This window comes from Mustela nigripes, chromosome 7 (assembly GCF_022355385.1).
Source record: "Mustela nigripes isolate SB6536 chromosome 7, MUSNIG.SB6536, whole genome shotgun sequence".
Taxonomy (NCBI): domain Eukaryota; kingdom Metazoa; phylum Chordata; class Mammalia; order Carnivora; family Mustelidae; genus Mustela; species Mustela nigripes.
In genome coordinates, this window is record NC_081563.1 from 82,519,907 (window position 1) to 82,535,785 (window position 15,879).

The 15,879-nt window shown below is 46.0% G+C and overlaps 1 protein-coding gene across 1 annotated transcript in view; it reads left to right on the forward strand.

Moving 5' to 3' along the window:
• Positions 1 to 1,809: 1,809 nt before the first annotated feature.
• IL1R2 (interleukin 1 receptor type 2) overlaps positions 1,810 to 15,879 on the forward strand; it is a 33,303-nt gene continuing 19,233 nt past the window's right edge. Inside the window, exon 1 of the mRNA XM_059407857.1 lies at positions 1,810 to 1,877. Within this exon, the coding sequence (XP_059263840.1) occupies positions 1,864 to 1,877 (14 nt within the window). The 5' untranslated portion in view covers positions 1,810 to 1,863. The remainder of the gene's footprint in view (positions 1,878 to 15,879) is intronic.

Sequence of the window (15,879 nt, forward strand, 5' to 3'; positions counted from 1 at the left end):
GGGGGGGGGCATTTTTCCACGAAGACTTTTGGTGATGGTTGGGTCTGAGGTCATCTTTCTTTCAAGGGCCATTCAAGCAATTCTTGTGGCTCCATGATCACATTTTCCCACCGAAGAAGTGAGGTCACGTAAATTCCTCTTTATGGATCACAAGATCAGCAGTTATACTTCAATATGGCCAACAGCAGACCGCAGGGTTTCACTTCCTCTTTTTGACTATATTAAGCTGTGGGCTTCCCTGTGCTCTTGAGTGAGTATGATCCCAGCCGAGGCAAGGTTATCTGGTGCTGGTGTGTTTGGTTGACCACAGAGAGAGCAAGGACAGGACTCAGTTATTTGCATACCCTTCATCCTGGGATGATGAGGTATTTGGGGAAATTTCCCTGCATAGGGGTGAATTTATACCCTCAACATTACTTGGCTTGACCCCAAATTTATAGCTCAAACTTTAATAACCATGTCAAAATTTTGGAACAAAACTAGACATTCTCCCTTCAACTGATCCTCGGAGAAAGGATAAACACGGATACAGTGTAATATTTACCCCTTGGCCAACAAAGTCCATTTTGGGGACATTCCAGCTTCTATCATGAAGTTATATAAGTCAATACAGCTTTCTCACCTGTGGTCCCCCTAAGTGCCTGGACCTCAATTTGCGACCACGTCTAAGTTTCCATCGAGGTCCAACATTGTATATTTTTCTCCGATTTTGTTTACCCAGTCTGAGCTGAGATTCCCTGGGAGTTCTCTTCCTTGTTAGCAAAAGGATAAATTTAGGGCCTGTGGGCTTTTAACTTGGAGCCATTTGTTTTGACTTGTCTCTAGACATTTCTCATCTGCCTTTTTACCTGTAAGAACCCCAGTATCTGAGTCAGTTAGATGGAAAGTGCCATTAAGGTTAGCAACATGGATTTTAAAAGACATTCGGGTAAGTGTTCTTTTCCATCCACCAACATGGGGGGGGTCCATATTATACCCCTGCCTACACCACACAGCTCAGCCCAACAAGAGCACACGGGACCCAGAGGGCTCACATCCCCACCCCATGCCCTGGTCCTCGCCAAGTTCGTATCCTTTTCCACATGGCTTCCTGTTCATCACAGGGAGGGGACTGGACCTGGGTGCAAGCCTGTCCAGGCAGACAGCAGGGGCAGTGAACCCGGCAGGGGGAGGGCTGCTGTGGGCTCTGTGTATCTGAGGCCTTGCGTGGGGTCTCAGTGGGCCCTGGGCAAACTCCTGCAGGGGGAGTTAGGAGACATTTGTTTTGTACAGACATGACTTAGGACGGAAGTTCCATTTCTAGAGGACAAGCTATTCAGTTAGGCAAATTCCACAAGTGGTAATAAAGACTTGGAAAGTCACCCTCTTCCTTCGCATGACAATTAAACATCATATAAGACTGGGAACCGGGGAACTCAAAGCTTAACTTCCCTTCTATCCCAGAAGGGATGTTTTGTGGGGGAAAACACCTCCCAGCCCACTGGCTGAAGACCTGAAGACCTCCTTTTGTCTTTGATGAGGCCACGGCCAGCAGAATAGAGACATCACTTCAAAACCGCCTCTCAGCTGGAACTACGCAAGTTTTAGCGAGTCACAAAAAAACAGGGAAACTTGCGCACAGTGTCCTTGGCCACTTCCCCATCTGAATGATCACGCACCCAGCGCAGTCACCGAGAGGGTGCTCCCCTGTGAGGAGGGAAAAGGTGTGTCCATAGCCTCTCAGTCAGAGAGAGTGACACAAACCCTATTAGGAAATCCCTGGAGGACGGGGATATAAATCCCGGCTTGGACTGCCCAGTTTCCACTGAAGGTAAAAGTCAGGCCTGGCAGCCTTCCCCAGGCGAGAAGCAACAAGGTCAAAGAATGCAGGGCTGCAGGTAAGAGGCTTTTGAGAGAGAGAGAGAGAGAGAGAGAGAGAGGAGGATGAGAGGGAGTGTCAGAATGAGGGGGAAGAGAGAGGGAGAGAGACTGTGAGAGAGAAAGAGAGATGGAATGCGGAGAGAGAACGAGTGAGACAGAGGGAACGAGAGAAAGAGGTCATGAAAGAATGAGGGGGAGAGAGTATGAGGGGGAGAGAACTAGAGACGGTATGAGAGAGAGATGGCGTGAGGGAATGAGAGAGGGAAGGAGAGAGGAATGACAGAATGAGGGGGGAGAGAGGGAGAGAGAATGAGAGATGGAATGAGGAGAGAGGGAATGAAAGAATGAGGGGGACAGACAGAAGGAGAGAGAGAGAGAGCCGGAATGAGGGGAATAGAGAGAGAGGAAAGGAGAGAGAGAGAGAGCTGGAATGAGAGAGGGAATGTGAGAGACGAATGACAATGGGGGAGAGAGAGGGAGAGAATCTGGGCAGTCAGGACACTTGGGTTCCATTTCAGGGGTGGCTTTCCTGGTGTCTCTGGACCGTGAGTGCCTTCTCTGGGTGATATTCCTCATCTCTGCGACCTTTGCATGTTGGAAGGTGACCCTGACCTTCTTAGGCTTTAGCGTCTCTGTCAAAAACGGGCTGGATCAGGGGATTTCTGAGGATCTTCTGTGATTCACAGTGACAGGCAGAAATGCTGTGGGATCCAATTAAAAGAGACTCCTAGCTGTAGACAGTCACCTCGGGAGAGCCTGTGCCTGTGAGGCTTACACTGAATTTAGAGGGTTGCTTCTTCGGAAGGTCAGGGGGTTTTCTAGCATGGCATGTTTTCTTTTTTTAAAAGTAGGTGTGATTTTTCTAATACTTGTGCTTTCAGAGCTGGCTGAGGGCCAGTGTTCCAGGTTGTCTCAGAGGAGTAGTGAGCAGATCGTGGTGGGAAAGTATAAGCCGTGGGGCTAAGGGGTCTGCATTCAAGTTCTCAAGAGATTTTCCCTCTTCCTAGCTATATGTCACATGTGTGTCCATATCATAACTGTCTTATAAAATTCTATGCTGTAGTGAATGAAGGGTACCCTTTGAATAGAGGTCATCTACCTGGTGGCCAGCAGCTGGCCAGTTATTGATAGCCAGGCAGCATTAAGCTTACCTTTATCCTCTGCTTCATTATTGTGAAATAACACTGGATTCAATTTTTAAAAATAAAGTTGCTTTTTATCCTCAGTTATTATTAAGTAAATTGCACAATTTATTTTTAACCCCTCAGTGCCTCAATGTCACCATCTGTAAATAGTGAACTCGATGGGGAGGATCATAAGGTCATGGGAAAAGTAAATGAGTATGAATCATGTAAAGCACTTCGAGTAGTCCGGCTCACTCTGTGGGTGCGGCTGAAACATTGGCTTTCACTCTTTGGCGCACTCTCTCTTGAATCCCTCCCCTTGGAAGTCCTTTGCTCCTCGTGGAACCCCAGCTCCCTCAGGGGTCCCCTACGTTGTGGCCCCCAGCTCTGCCACTGAAATGCTGTGATCCAGGTCAAGGCTGGCATCCGTCTGAGTTTCCTCTTCTGTAAATAGTTCAGTGAATTGACCTTGCAGGGTTCCCCTAGCTGCTCGGGGTCTGCCGGGGGATGTGGCCAGCTTCCCTCTCTGCAGTTCACCCCACCCCACCAAGCTCAGTCTTGCCATGGCTCTTCTTTCTGAGCTCTGCCATCTCAAGAGGGCAGTGGGTTCCTTCTCACCGGCTCAGTGCCATATTCCCACATGCGCAACAGGAAGAGCACCTTCTCTCACATCTCATTAGTTTTGTTCAGTTCCATTGCATTTTCCATGTTTTAGCCTCTGGTTACCCCAAAAGGCCAGCAGGAAGCCTGGATGGTGTCAGAGGCGCTGGGAGGACAGTCTCTTTTGCTCCCAGCTGCCTGGGAGCACCTGCCAAGCCCTACCAGCAGGTGTCCCCTCAACCTTCTGGCTCCCACCGGACCTTACCCACCAGCTGTTATACAGCAAACCCCTGTGTGATCAAGACCCTCAGACTCCATCCCTCCTCACCTCCCCCGGGCTAGCAGAAGTCCGTGTCACATGAAAATGCAATGGACAAAGCCTGGGTCATACGGGTTTGAGTTGTCTTTTTTCTGTAACCATCACCAGCTGTCCGGATGAGGGCACATGGTCATGATGGTGACCATCAGTGCGTTTCACTGGCCAGTGCGTTTCAAACTTGAGGGTGCACTAGCACCCCTGAGGCTTAGAAAGCACAGACTGCTCCATCCACTCAGACTGTGATCCAGTCTTATGTGCAGGGTGTCTGAGGTAGAGGTTCCCAGGTGATGCTGATTCTGCTGCTGCTGGTCTGCGGACCTCACTTTGAGAACTGCTTCCTTAGGTGATAATAAGAGGTTTCAGATCCAGTAGCACACTGAGTTGTTTCAGGACAAGAAATGTTTGAAGCCATTTTCAAAATAGAAGTCACAGAGACCTGCTGGGTTTGACATGAATGCTAGAGGCTGGACGTCTTAGATAGGAGAGTTCTATTTAACAGATGGACAAACAGGCGCAGAGGGAATGATAAGTATCTCAGTGTCTGGAACTTGACCTCAGGCTCCTAGTGGTTTTGTTCTCCACTCATGAAGGGACATTGCCTAACATAGGAGAGAAGAGGGTGGCAAAGTGCAGCCAAGAGATGAAGGGAATATGGAAGCTTTTGTGGCCGGCCGGCCGCCCAGAACCAGGAGGGTCATAAAAGAAACAGTGATGGAGTTGTTGGTCCTCTGGCATCTCAGTCCCCGCTCCGATGGTTCTCAGTCCTGGCCGAGAATTACCATCACCTGGGGAGCTCTTAAAAATCCCTGTACCTGGGACCAATTACATCATTCATGTTGGGGGCTGGGACCTGGGCATTAGTAGTGTTGAAAACCTTCCAGGCAGTTCTGATGTATACCCAAGGCCGAGATCCCCTGCACTATTCCATCTCTGACACTCCTTAGTGTCCCACCTTTTATTACACTTGATCTTAGCCAAAAGGCCGAGAAGCGATATGTCCCACCTTTTATTAGCTCTTCAGGGACTCCTCCTTTCTTCCTTCAAACCCTGTGTTCTGAACCTGCAATTTATCTGATAAACTTCAGATAAATGGGCATTTTACACACCAGGAGTGTGCACACGAGAGAAGTCTGAAAATCTGTATTAAACTCCCTACAAACATTTCTGAAACACACTTTGGTGTTAAGAACCTCTGTTTCATAACAAGCATAAATAATTTCCTAAACAGAAGGAGGTGAATTATTGTGGAATTTGACTCTGGGCCCAAAGAGTCCAGCTTAAGACCAGTTACCTTGCCACGCAACTTCGTCATGTTATTTAGCTTCTGGATGTTAGTTTCACTCATCGGATGACAGGGATGGGGTAGGGAGCAGAGGTTCTTTGCTATGGTTAAGGATCTCTGGAAAGTATTCATACCACACAAAGTTTTCATGAAACGTCAAGGAGACATTTAAGAATACGTTGGCTTCATTGGGGATTTCAAACTTGAGTGTACTGGGGGGCCATGCAGTAAATCAAATATGTGAGGCTATGAGTGATAAAGCCAGTGAACAACTGGAATGAGTTTGTCTCTTGGGAAATACATTCAACGAAGACTAACATCAACATTCCCCTGAATAATGCATACTCACAAGCTGAACTGGCCCAGATCCCAGTTTGTGATTTGCGGACTGGCTTTGACAATATGATCACATACCCCCAGAGTGAAAGGGATTAGGATCAAAACCTGCCCCATTTCCTTAGAGGAGTTATTTAACTCCTGTAAGCCCCAATGTCTTCATCTCTAAAATGAAAATAATAATATGTAGTTCACTTAATGTTGGGGAAAATAACGGAAAACTTTGCCTACTGCCTGCATATATTGGTGTTCAGTAAATGTTAGCTAGCATCTTCAATATCATCATCATCAGATCATACAATTCTGACAGCAAAATTTCAGAAACCCCTCTGAAGAGCTGTGGTGATCAGGACATAGGGGTTTACTATAATCTCTGCTCTCATTCCCTGTCAGCATCTGCCTACTCTACTTAAGAATAAGGCAGTTTATTATTATTTTTTTTAAGATTTTATTTATTTATTTGACAGACAGACATCACAAGTAGGCAGAGAGGTAGGCAGAGAGAGAGAGGAGGAAGCACGATCCCCGCTGAGCAGAAAGCCCAATGCGGGGCTTGATCCCAGGACCCTGGGATCATGACCCGAGCCAAAGGCAGAGGCTTCAACCCACTGAGCCACCCAGGCTCCCCAAGTATAAGGCAGTTTAAAAACGAGTGCTTCTTCATTGCCTAGAAATCCTGTTGATATGCCCGTAATCCCAATGCCTAAATCTGAGTTGGAGCCTGAGATTTTGCATTTCTTCACAAATGATGCTGCTGGTCCATGGACCATACTTTAAATAGCAAAGCTTCAGAATATTTGAACCAAGGTTTTCTTACTTGGGAGCAAGGAAGAAGTGAATGTACAGCGTTGGATGGGTCCTGGATTATCTAGAACTAATATTAATCAGAATGTTTTTTTAAATGTCTGCCGTAGGCAGAATTCTAAGATGACCCCCACTGATCCATGCCCTTGTGTAATTCCCCCTCCCCTGAATGAAGATGGAATATATGAATGTGAAGGGATATCACCCTCATGATTAGATTTACCTTCTGCCACCAAGGTAAAGGAATTTTGCAGGTATAATTTAAGACCCTGATGCGATGACTTGAAGTTAATCAAAAAGAATTTTCCTGAGCATGCCTGAAACAACCAGGTGGGCTCTTAAAAAATAAATAAATAAATAAAAAATAAAAAATAAAAAAAAAGATCTAGAGGTTAGAGTCAAGAGGTCGGAGAGAGTTGAAGCAACATCTGATGTTGCTCTATTGGTCTTGAAAAAACAAACTGTCTTGTGGAAATGGCCATGGGTCAGGAAATGGTGGACAACTTCCAGCTGCTGACCGTGGCCTTGGCTGACAGCCTGCAAGAAAGTGGGTACCTCAGTTTATACAATCACAAGGAACTGACTTCACAAACACATGGAACAGAACCTTGGGATTTGATAGTCTCTAACACCCTCAGCAGAGACTTCATCCAAGATGAGACCAGACATCTGACCCATGGCCGTATGACTAATGAAGGGGTGTTCTTTTAAGTCACTGAGTTTGTGGGATTTCTACAAAGCAACAGAAAACAAGTCCGATGTCTTATTTCTTCTCTTCGATTGTTGCGCATATCGGTCCAAGGTATAGATAACCTAAAACATCTCAGTAGCTTAATATAACACATTTCTCTTGCACATGCAGTATCACTGTCATTGGTCAGCTGTGTCTGACCATAATGGCTCATGATAGCTACTGAGGACATTTTCAAAAGAGAACTCATGGAGATCGTCTGTTGGATTGTTTGGACATGGGTGCTGGGGTGGGAAATAGGTGTTCTCCTACTTAGCAGAAAGAGAAACAGACATGGAAACACACTGGATGCATGGGTGGAAGTAGACCTCATCCTCCTATCAGGTTGACCTGATCATCCTATGTGGCCACCATCAATAAATGAGGGCTCAGAGAAAAGGGGGCTGGAGGGTAGGGCACCAGAAATGAAATGCATAGGCTTGCAAGTGACTCATGGCCTTCCTGCTTACTTTTCATGGCTATAACCTGTTCTGCGGCTATCTCTGACTTCAAGGTACAGAGACGTGGCATCCTGTGTGTACCCCAAAGTAGAAAAGTACCAGATGTTGGTGAGCGTGAGTCTGTCTACCATGGCATGTTGCTCAGTTGGGTTGGAGTGTCGGGGAGAAAGCAGGATCTCAGACTTCATAGATCTCTTCCTGGCGCTGGGACAAGATGGTGGGACATCCCAATGCTGAGAGTAGCAAGAGGGGCTATGTGTGTGAATGGAACGCTCACTCCCAGACACAGAGGAGGGCAAAGGGCTTCTGGGGACTTTTTGGGTCTGCGGAAAACCCAGTCAGTCTGGGCTGTCTTCAGCTAAATAGTGAGCTTTCTTGTGGCAAGGGATTTCCCCCACACAGTAGAGATAAAAATCACTTGGGTTTTCAATTGTTTGTTTTTGCTTGACTTTTATCAGCTTGTATGGACATGCTAAACACAGGGCTGGGGAAAGCTGCCACCTTCTGTGACTCTCAGAGGACTAGCCATTCTGGGCGGGCACATTTCCCAGGGATGGAAGATGGTTTTTCAAAGCATAAACAGAAAATCCCCCCTTTTTTTGACAACTTAATTTTGGAAGGAAATACTTCTTTTTTCTTTCTTAAATAAATAATAATAATAAAAAAAAGCAGCAGGCAGAGAAGACTCCCTGCTGAGCAGGGAGCCAGATGTGGGACTCAATCCCAGGTCCCTGAGAGCATGACCTGAGCCAAAGGCAGATGCTTAACTGACTGAGCCACCCAGGCATCCCTGGAAGAGAATATTTCTAAAATTTGTAGCATGGTGAAAATTTATATTCACTGTAAACTGATGCCAAAAAATGTACCTTTCTTTTCTAACTTTTCTAACAAGCCTTTCATTTGGTGATTGAGGTCCCTTTAGTACCATGTCTTCTCCATCTTGCTGGCTCACATCTGCTTCTCTTAGATTTATTCAGTCTCTTTGGGGGTAAGTGCTCAGGCTTTCAGTTTCTCACCTTATTGCTTTCTTCTAGCCAGGAAGGAGTCTGAGAGTATGGAAGCCATGCCCCAGGGCATGATGCGGAGGGTGGCAGTCCACACCTGATGGCCTGGGGCCTTCACTGGTATCCATGGAGATGTTCCTATACCTGACTGGCCATGGGGTGTCCTGCCAAATCTACTGCTGAGGTCTGCAGCTGGGAAAACCCACAGTCTGATCTTACAGCTGGGTCATAGCCTCCACAATGGCCAACTTGGGCCCACTGTGCCCCTCACCGGCTCCACAGGCTCTCTGTGTCTTCGCCAGGCCACGTTTCTCATCTGGCTTTGACTGACCACTTGTGCAGGTGATACTCAAGATGTTTGACAACCAGCAGGGGACAAGCACCAACTAGTCAGAACGGACGCTATAGGATCTGTTACTAGACTGCGAGGATCTCCGAGGAGCCCCAGGAAAGGCATGGTAGCAGAGGACAGAGGGCTCAGGGCTTGCTTAAGTGATATTTACCAGCTGGTGGAGACATGTTTCCATCTTTGGCCACACTGCTCCTTATGGACTGAATATCCAGCTCCAGGTCACCTTGTCCTTTATCACAGCAGCCCCAAATTAGCCCAGATCTCAGTTTACCTCCCATTCCCGACTTGAAGCACAGAGATGTATCTGGGTTTCTTCCTCATCAGTGAGAAACTCAGGCTAGCAGGACTTCTGTCTCTTTGCACTCGGGTTTTGAACTCAGAGTCAGGAGCGGGACAATATGCCTACCTCCTCTTGTGGTTTCCTTCCTTTTAACCTGAACCCCCTGCCCCCCACCCCAAAGCCTTTTCTTCTACTTCCCCTTCCTACCAGGAAGGAATATGTAACATGCACTTCCTTCCCTCCTTTCTGAGGAGGATTTTGGTCTTCCCTTTTCTTTGGGGCATAGTGGCAGAAGAATTGGAGATGCTAAGAGTTCTGGATTCTGAACAAAATTTAAACTGTTTTTCATGATTCAAGGAAATCACCATGAACATCAACTGTTTTGTGCTATAACACCCTGATGCCCCCATCGGGCACAGGGAGGTGGAGGGGACCACTGGTGTCTGCTCTTACTGGCTCCTGATTGCCGTAACTTTGATTCTTGCACTTTCTTAATGTTTTTCTTTCCTTTCCCCCTCTGCATCTATCTTAATGTCTTTCTGTGTCCTGTGTTATTAGGCCATCAACTGCCTCTCCCTTCTCTGTGTTCTCTGGTTCACCAGCCCAGTCCCTCTTTCTAATTTGCTACCTCTAATCTGCTTTTGATCAAGCATTCTGGTTGCATACTGCTGTGTAACAAAATGCCCCCAAATTTAGCAGTTTACAACACACATGTTATTATAACTCACATATTTTTGTAGGTCATGAATTTGAGAGGGGCTCTGCTAGGTGATTTCTTCTGTTCCATGTGGTTTGATTGAGTTCAAGCAGTGGTACTTACTTGGCTAGTGAATTGACTCTTCTGGGAGTCTAAGATGGCTTTACTCACATGGCTGGAGTTCTTGAGGGGATTCCTGGGAGGCCAGACATAGCTGGAACTGTGAACTCGGTCCCCTACAGGTGACCTCCTCTGTGAGGTGGTCTCGGGTGGTTGGAAAGCTTACATGGTGGCTGTCTTTCCCCAGAGAAAACATCCAAAAGACCCCAGCTAGAAGCTCTCACCCAGCATCATTCTGTTGGTTAGACGCCAGTCACAGGCTGGCCCATATTCAAGGTTGGTGAGTTGGGCTCCACATTTTGCTGGCAGAGTGGCACCGTCACATTACAGAGGACCACGTAAGATGTGAGGTACTGTTGTGGCTATCCTTAGAAAGTATAATTGTCACTCTGAGAAGCAACAAGACTCGTAGACTCGGAGAACGAGTTGCTGCAAGAGAGCTGCCAAGCTGCTTCTAGGAGTAAAATATCCGCGCCTTCGTGCCAGGATCTTATGGGCTCTCTTTCACCTGTTTGGGTCTTTCTGTCTTTGTTTTCTCTGTCCATGTTATATTTCAGATGGACAGGTTTTCTGGATGACTGATAATTTAAATATCTGGGGTGTTCACTACATACACTCAGATTATAAGAGGTTGAAAGCCATCTTCAGCTTACGGGATGTGTGGTACCTGTCCCATATCAGCATAGAGCTAATGTAACCCAGCAGGTAGTCCAAAAGACCTAGAACTCCTATCCCCGGGAGAAGTCAGAAGTCTTGAGTTGTGCCTCAGCTCTTTGCCGGCTTTGGGATTCCTGCAAGTGAGTTGATGAGATTTGTGGTTATCTGATTAAAGCTCTGGATTTGGTGCTTTTGAAGCAGAACCTGTGTCCAGGGCTGAAACTTAAGTGCAAATTCAACCTTGTTTGGAACTTTCAGGACTTCAGTGGCTGGGAGGGTTGCAAGAGCTCTCAATAGCTCAGCTCTTGTATTTATTTTAGATGAAGAAACTGTTTCCCAGATTGGGTAAATCAGTTAGTGACTTGCCTAAGCTCACACAGCCAGTTAATGGTAGAGTGAATCCAGCTTCAGTCTTTTGCTGTGTGTGCTTAGAGGCTCTATCACTAAGATGTCAGTCTGAATGACAGCATGGGAATGCCACACACCGGGTGTTGATTGAGTGTGTGTGTGTGTGTGTGTGTGTGTGTGTGTGATTGTGTTTCCGTGTTAAGCGCCCTTCTATGATAGGGATTTAGGCGTCAGGCTTCTGATTCCACTAGGTAAAGCTGAACACCTTTCTTAGTAGCAACCGGTTCTAGTAAGTTATTGCCTACAGTACCGAAAGTTCTCAGGCTGTGGGATGGACCTTCAGCAGGACTTAGTAAGAACACAGACGGTGGCATCTCTGACTTCTCCCTTAGTTCTGTCAGTTGCAGGATCCTGAGAAAGTTAGTCACCTCCTGAGTTTTGGGGTCTGCTTCTGTAAAATGCTGATGAGAGCCACCACTCGTCAAGTGATTTCTCTTTGCCAGCGCTCTGTACACATCACACACCATCTGCCCCTCTCTGCTACACGCCAGGCTGCAGCCATTTTACAGATGAATAGACTAAGCCTCTCAGAGGCAATGTGATCTACCCCTGGCACAGAACTACCGAGCTGGCCTACAAGGTTCTTTCAGACTCTCGAGTCCGTGTGCTCTCCTATATAAACTCTCCAGACTGCTGCAAGATACAGCTAGACTTCTGAGCTGCTTCGTGGGGTGGCATCTGACCAAGGAGTGGAGCTTAGGAGAAGGCAGATTTGCATTCTGAAATGACAGAAGGTTCTGATCATGTGTACTTCCCAAGACTGGAAGTGCCCATCTAATGAGGGCTAAACTTGGCCATCTGTGGGGATGCCGGGTTTGGGAAGACTGTTAGGTGGGCTGCTAAGCTTAATGGCTCATGGTGCCCCCTCTAGTTTTGGGTTCTGGTGCCTCTACAGAGCAGGGGAGGAATACCAAAGCTGAAGACTGTGTTGACTCAGGTTTGCATTCCACTTTAGCATTGCATTAGCTTTGTGGCCTTGGCTAAGTTACTAAATGTATCTGAGTCTATTTCCATTGCTTCATGTTTATAATGGGGATGATGCACTCTTCTAGGCTCATGAGTGTTGCCCTCTGGAATTTCTTAGAGCGGAAAATTCCTCTTATGCAGATACCAGGCTGGGAGAACTTGAAGCCTGGTGGATTCATACTGAGCGCCTCATGGATGGAGCTTCTGCATCAGTCATTTTGCAGGAGGATGGCAATCATTCTGAGCTAGAGGAGTGGTCTTGTGAGGGGCTCGCCTGTGGTGAAGAAAGTATCTGTGGCTGATGGTCCAGTCTGCGGGGGGCTGGGGGGGAGTGCGTCTGAATGATTCAGCCTTACTGGGAATGCAAAGTGTGAACAGAGGATTTGAAAGAGTGCAGAGATGAATTGGGTTGGTTTACCAAATCTCTTAGTCAGTGGTTCTTGGGGGCAGAAGTTGGCCAAGTCCAAAAGGTTTGACAGGGAAAGAGTGCTTTTAGAGAGAAGGGACACTTGTTGGGAGAAATTAAAAAATAGATAGCCTGTAGCCATTAGTGGAGCCAAGTCTGAGTTTCTCTAAATTTTCCCTTGAGATTCAGCCCATCGTGGCCCAAAGATGGGTCTTCCTGTGCCATGGCTCCCAGACTCCCAGGCCCCACTAGGATCAAGGACATTGAGGTGCTCTTATCCTGACACAGCCATGCAGACCAGAAACAATCTCACCAGGCTGCACTGAATTCCCTCAGTTCTGGGGTGTGTGTGTGTGTGTGTGTGTGTGTGTGTGTGTGTGTGTGTGACGGGGAAACTGGCTTCTCTCTTTTCAGTAGAAACAGCAATAAGCTGTGGACAACCCATCCAGGGTTCTGCTTTGAGCCAGTATATTAAAAAAACAAAACAAAACAAAACAACAAACAAACAAAAAAACCTCCTGCCTCAAACCTGGTCCTATATTTCTCTGCTTCTAGTTTCAGAGAAATATAGGACCTTGTTATTTATTTATTTACATTTATTTTTATTTCCTTATTCCCCAAACTCTTCATGTTCTGTGATTTCCAGAGACTGAGTTCAAAATACTCACTTTGTCTCTGCTTTGAATTTTAAAAAATTTCCCAAGCTTCACTTTAGTGAAAATATTTATTTTCCCATGGCTGTCAAAAGGTTTTAAAGCACATGCCTGCTCCAACATGTGTTGGTTTTTAGGGATTTATTTTACGAACTGGAGGTGACATATGGTATGCGTCAGGCCTGATATGACTTCATTAATATTCAAGATCTGTCACCTTTGTTTTGCTTTTTTTGGATGACTGTACCTCCTGACTCAGAGATGGGCAGTTGCCTATAAACTTCCGGTAACAAGGTGAAGACAGAAATAAAGAGAAGTTAAAGCTCAGTGAATCAAGAGATACATTAAAATATATTATGGAGTAAGATGTTGCATCACTTTAAATGCCTGAAAATTTATCTCTGGAGCTATCATTCTATTATTTACTTACACATTTGTCCTCAGTCTGCTAAAAATGTGTTCTCCATGCACTCTAAAGTCTTTAGGGGTGGAGGGTGAGAATGTCTGCCACTTTCCCATGTTCAGGGGAAAAATAGGTATATGTGTATATAATATGTACGTGTGTGTGTGAGAGAGAGACAGAGAGACAGAGAGCCAGAGAGAAAGGGAATAAAGCCAAATATTAATAATTGGTGAATCTAGGTGGAATACAAAGGGGTGTTATACCATTCTCTCACCTTTTTGGTTTGTTGGAACTTTTCAGAATTAAATGAGAAAGTGAAGCAGACTGTGATCAGGAGGCTGAGCCCAGGGAGCTGTGTTCTTTCTCCCTCCCTTCACTCTTCACACAGTATTGGAGATTTCCTTATGCGCAGACCGGCTTTTCATCTCATTCCTCTGTTTTCAAACAGGGTGTAGTGAAACATGAAACATGGTTGTGCGACCAAAAAAAAAGAAAAAAAAAAGTCACTCAAATTCTTGGAACCAGCTGCCTTTAAAATTTCTTTCTTCCAGTAAAAAGGTCAACTCAGATTCAAGCAGAAATATCAAATTGTCTGTAATTTAAAGACACATTGAAAGAAAGTAGGTCAGGAGAGGAATGTTTTGCTGCAAACCTCTGCAGAACAAATTCTTTTTCCTTTGGGCCTGCCAAAGACTTACTCTTTCCCACACTGGCGATTTTGGTTCCAGCCTTCCCCTGAGGTTTTGATTTTTGAAAATGATCACTACTCCGTGTTTGCGGTTTAATTACCTGAAGCCACTTCCTGAAGAGGTCACAGTAAAGTGGCTGTTTTACCCGAGTCCTCATAGGGCAACCAATACAATTCCCTTGAGTGAAGGGGTCCCTCTGGGTTGGGTTGGAAGGGGGCCAAAGGGGAGATGGAGAATGGCCAGCTGTTGCTTGAGGAGGACAACAGTTTAAGATTTTGTTCCACTGGAACAGGATCTTCGTTGAAACATTTCTACTTTTCGCTCTGACCACATGTGTAATTTTGAGAAGAGGATTAATGTCCAAGGTGATTTCAACACACCTGAAAAAGAAAGTGAGGGGATTTCTCTAGGACACTTTCTGCTCTGTAGCTCTGTGAAGCCTCAGCTAACATCAGCCAGACTTTCTGGCATAAAAATAATTTTAAACTTGGTTACAAAGCACATAAATCAAGGCTAAGCCTGCACCTGTCTTGCCGGGGTGGGGTGCTCCCCTCCAAAGGGAGGCTGCCCAGTTCCTTTGCCTTTGAGCTGAATTGGCGCTCTGAAACTGTTGAGTATCAGAAAGAGGACTAGGGACAGCCCCGGCAGGGTTCCTTTTCCCGGGGTCCTTTTCATAAACTTTGGAAAGTTTGCATATTGGGATTAGGTTTGGCTGTGTATGGCAGGAAGTCTAAACGTAAAAAAAAACCAGAAACCAAAAAAGTCTAGGGTGGGAGAGCTGTTCCACGAAGCCAAGCCACCAAGGACTCATGCTCCTGTCTTATTGCCCCAGCACTGCCAGCCAGTGGCCTGTGCCTTGTGGCCCAACATGATGGCTACAGTTCACCCATCACATCCAGACTGAGCCAGCAGAAAGGCAGACCAGTGGAGACCTTGAAGTCTTTTGAGGAGACTTTTAAGTCAACTTCCCAGAAGGAGCCCACTTTTCTACCTATGTTTTATTGGCCTATATTCTGTCACGTGGCCACTTCTAGTTGCAAGGGAGGATGGGAAATGTAGTCTTTATGTGGGCTAGTGATGTGCTGCGTTGAGTTAGGTATTCTATAATTGGGGAAGCAGGAAAAGACTAATATTAGAGGAGGAAACTAGCACATCTGTCATAGAAACTGTATTTTTGAAGAGCTAGGGCTTTGGAATCAGTAGTCCTGGGTTTAGTTTAAACTTCAATTCCTGCTTACTAGTTGTAAGATATTAGTTCAGCTACATAACCTCCTTAATCTCTTCTATTACATGATCTGTCAAATTGGCATGATACTCACATCATGGAGGTAAAATGAGAGAATAGATGCTCAGTATTCAGCTCAGTAGCTGTCACTATTACACGTATCCCTGTGTCACCATCCTTGACTTCGTTCACTTATTTGGATATGTGGTACTGGTTATACATGTGTATTTGATTCCAACATCTTTCATATCCTTTCTAGAGAACCAGTGAGTCTGGCGGGGATCAGCACAGTTAGGGACGTGAGAAGCTAATGTGGGTGTAGAGGACAAAGCACCTTGCTCAATGCTGATGTGACGTTTATGCTAATCAAGTGGCCTGGTTAACCTGAGGCTGGGGTTAGTGGTTAAAGTTACAGGAAATATTTGTATTTCAGAAACATGTGAAGGATAAGACCATGCAGAACCAGGAAGAATTTAGAGGAAACAGCCCTGGGGCAGACACCC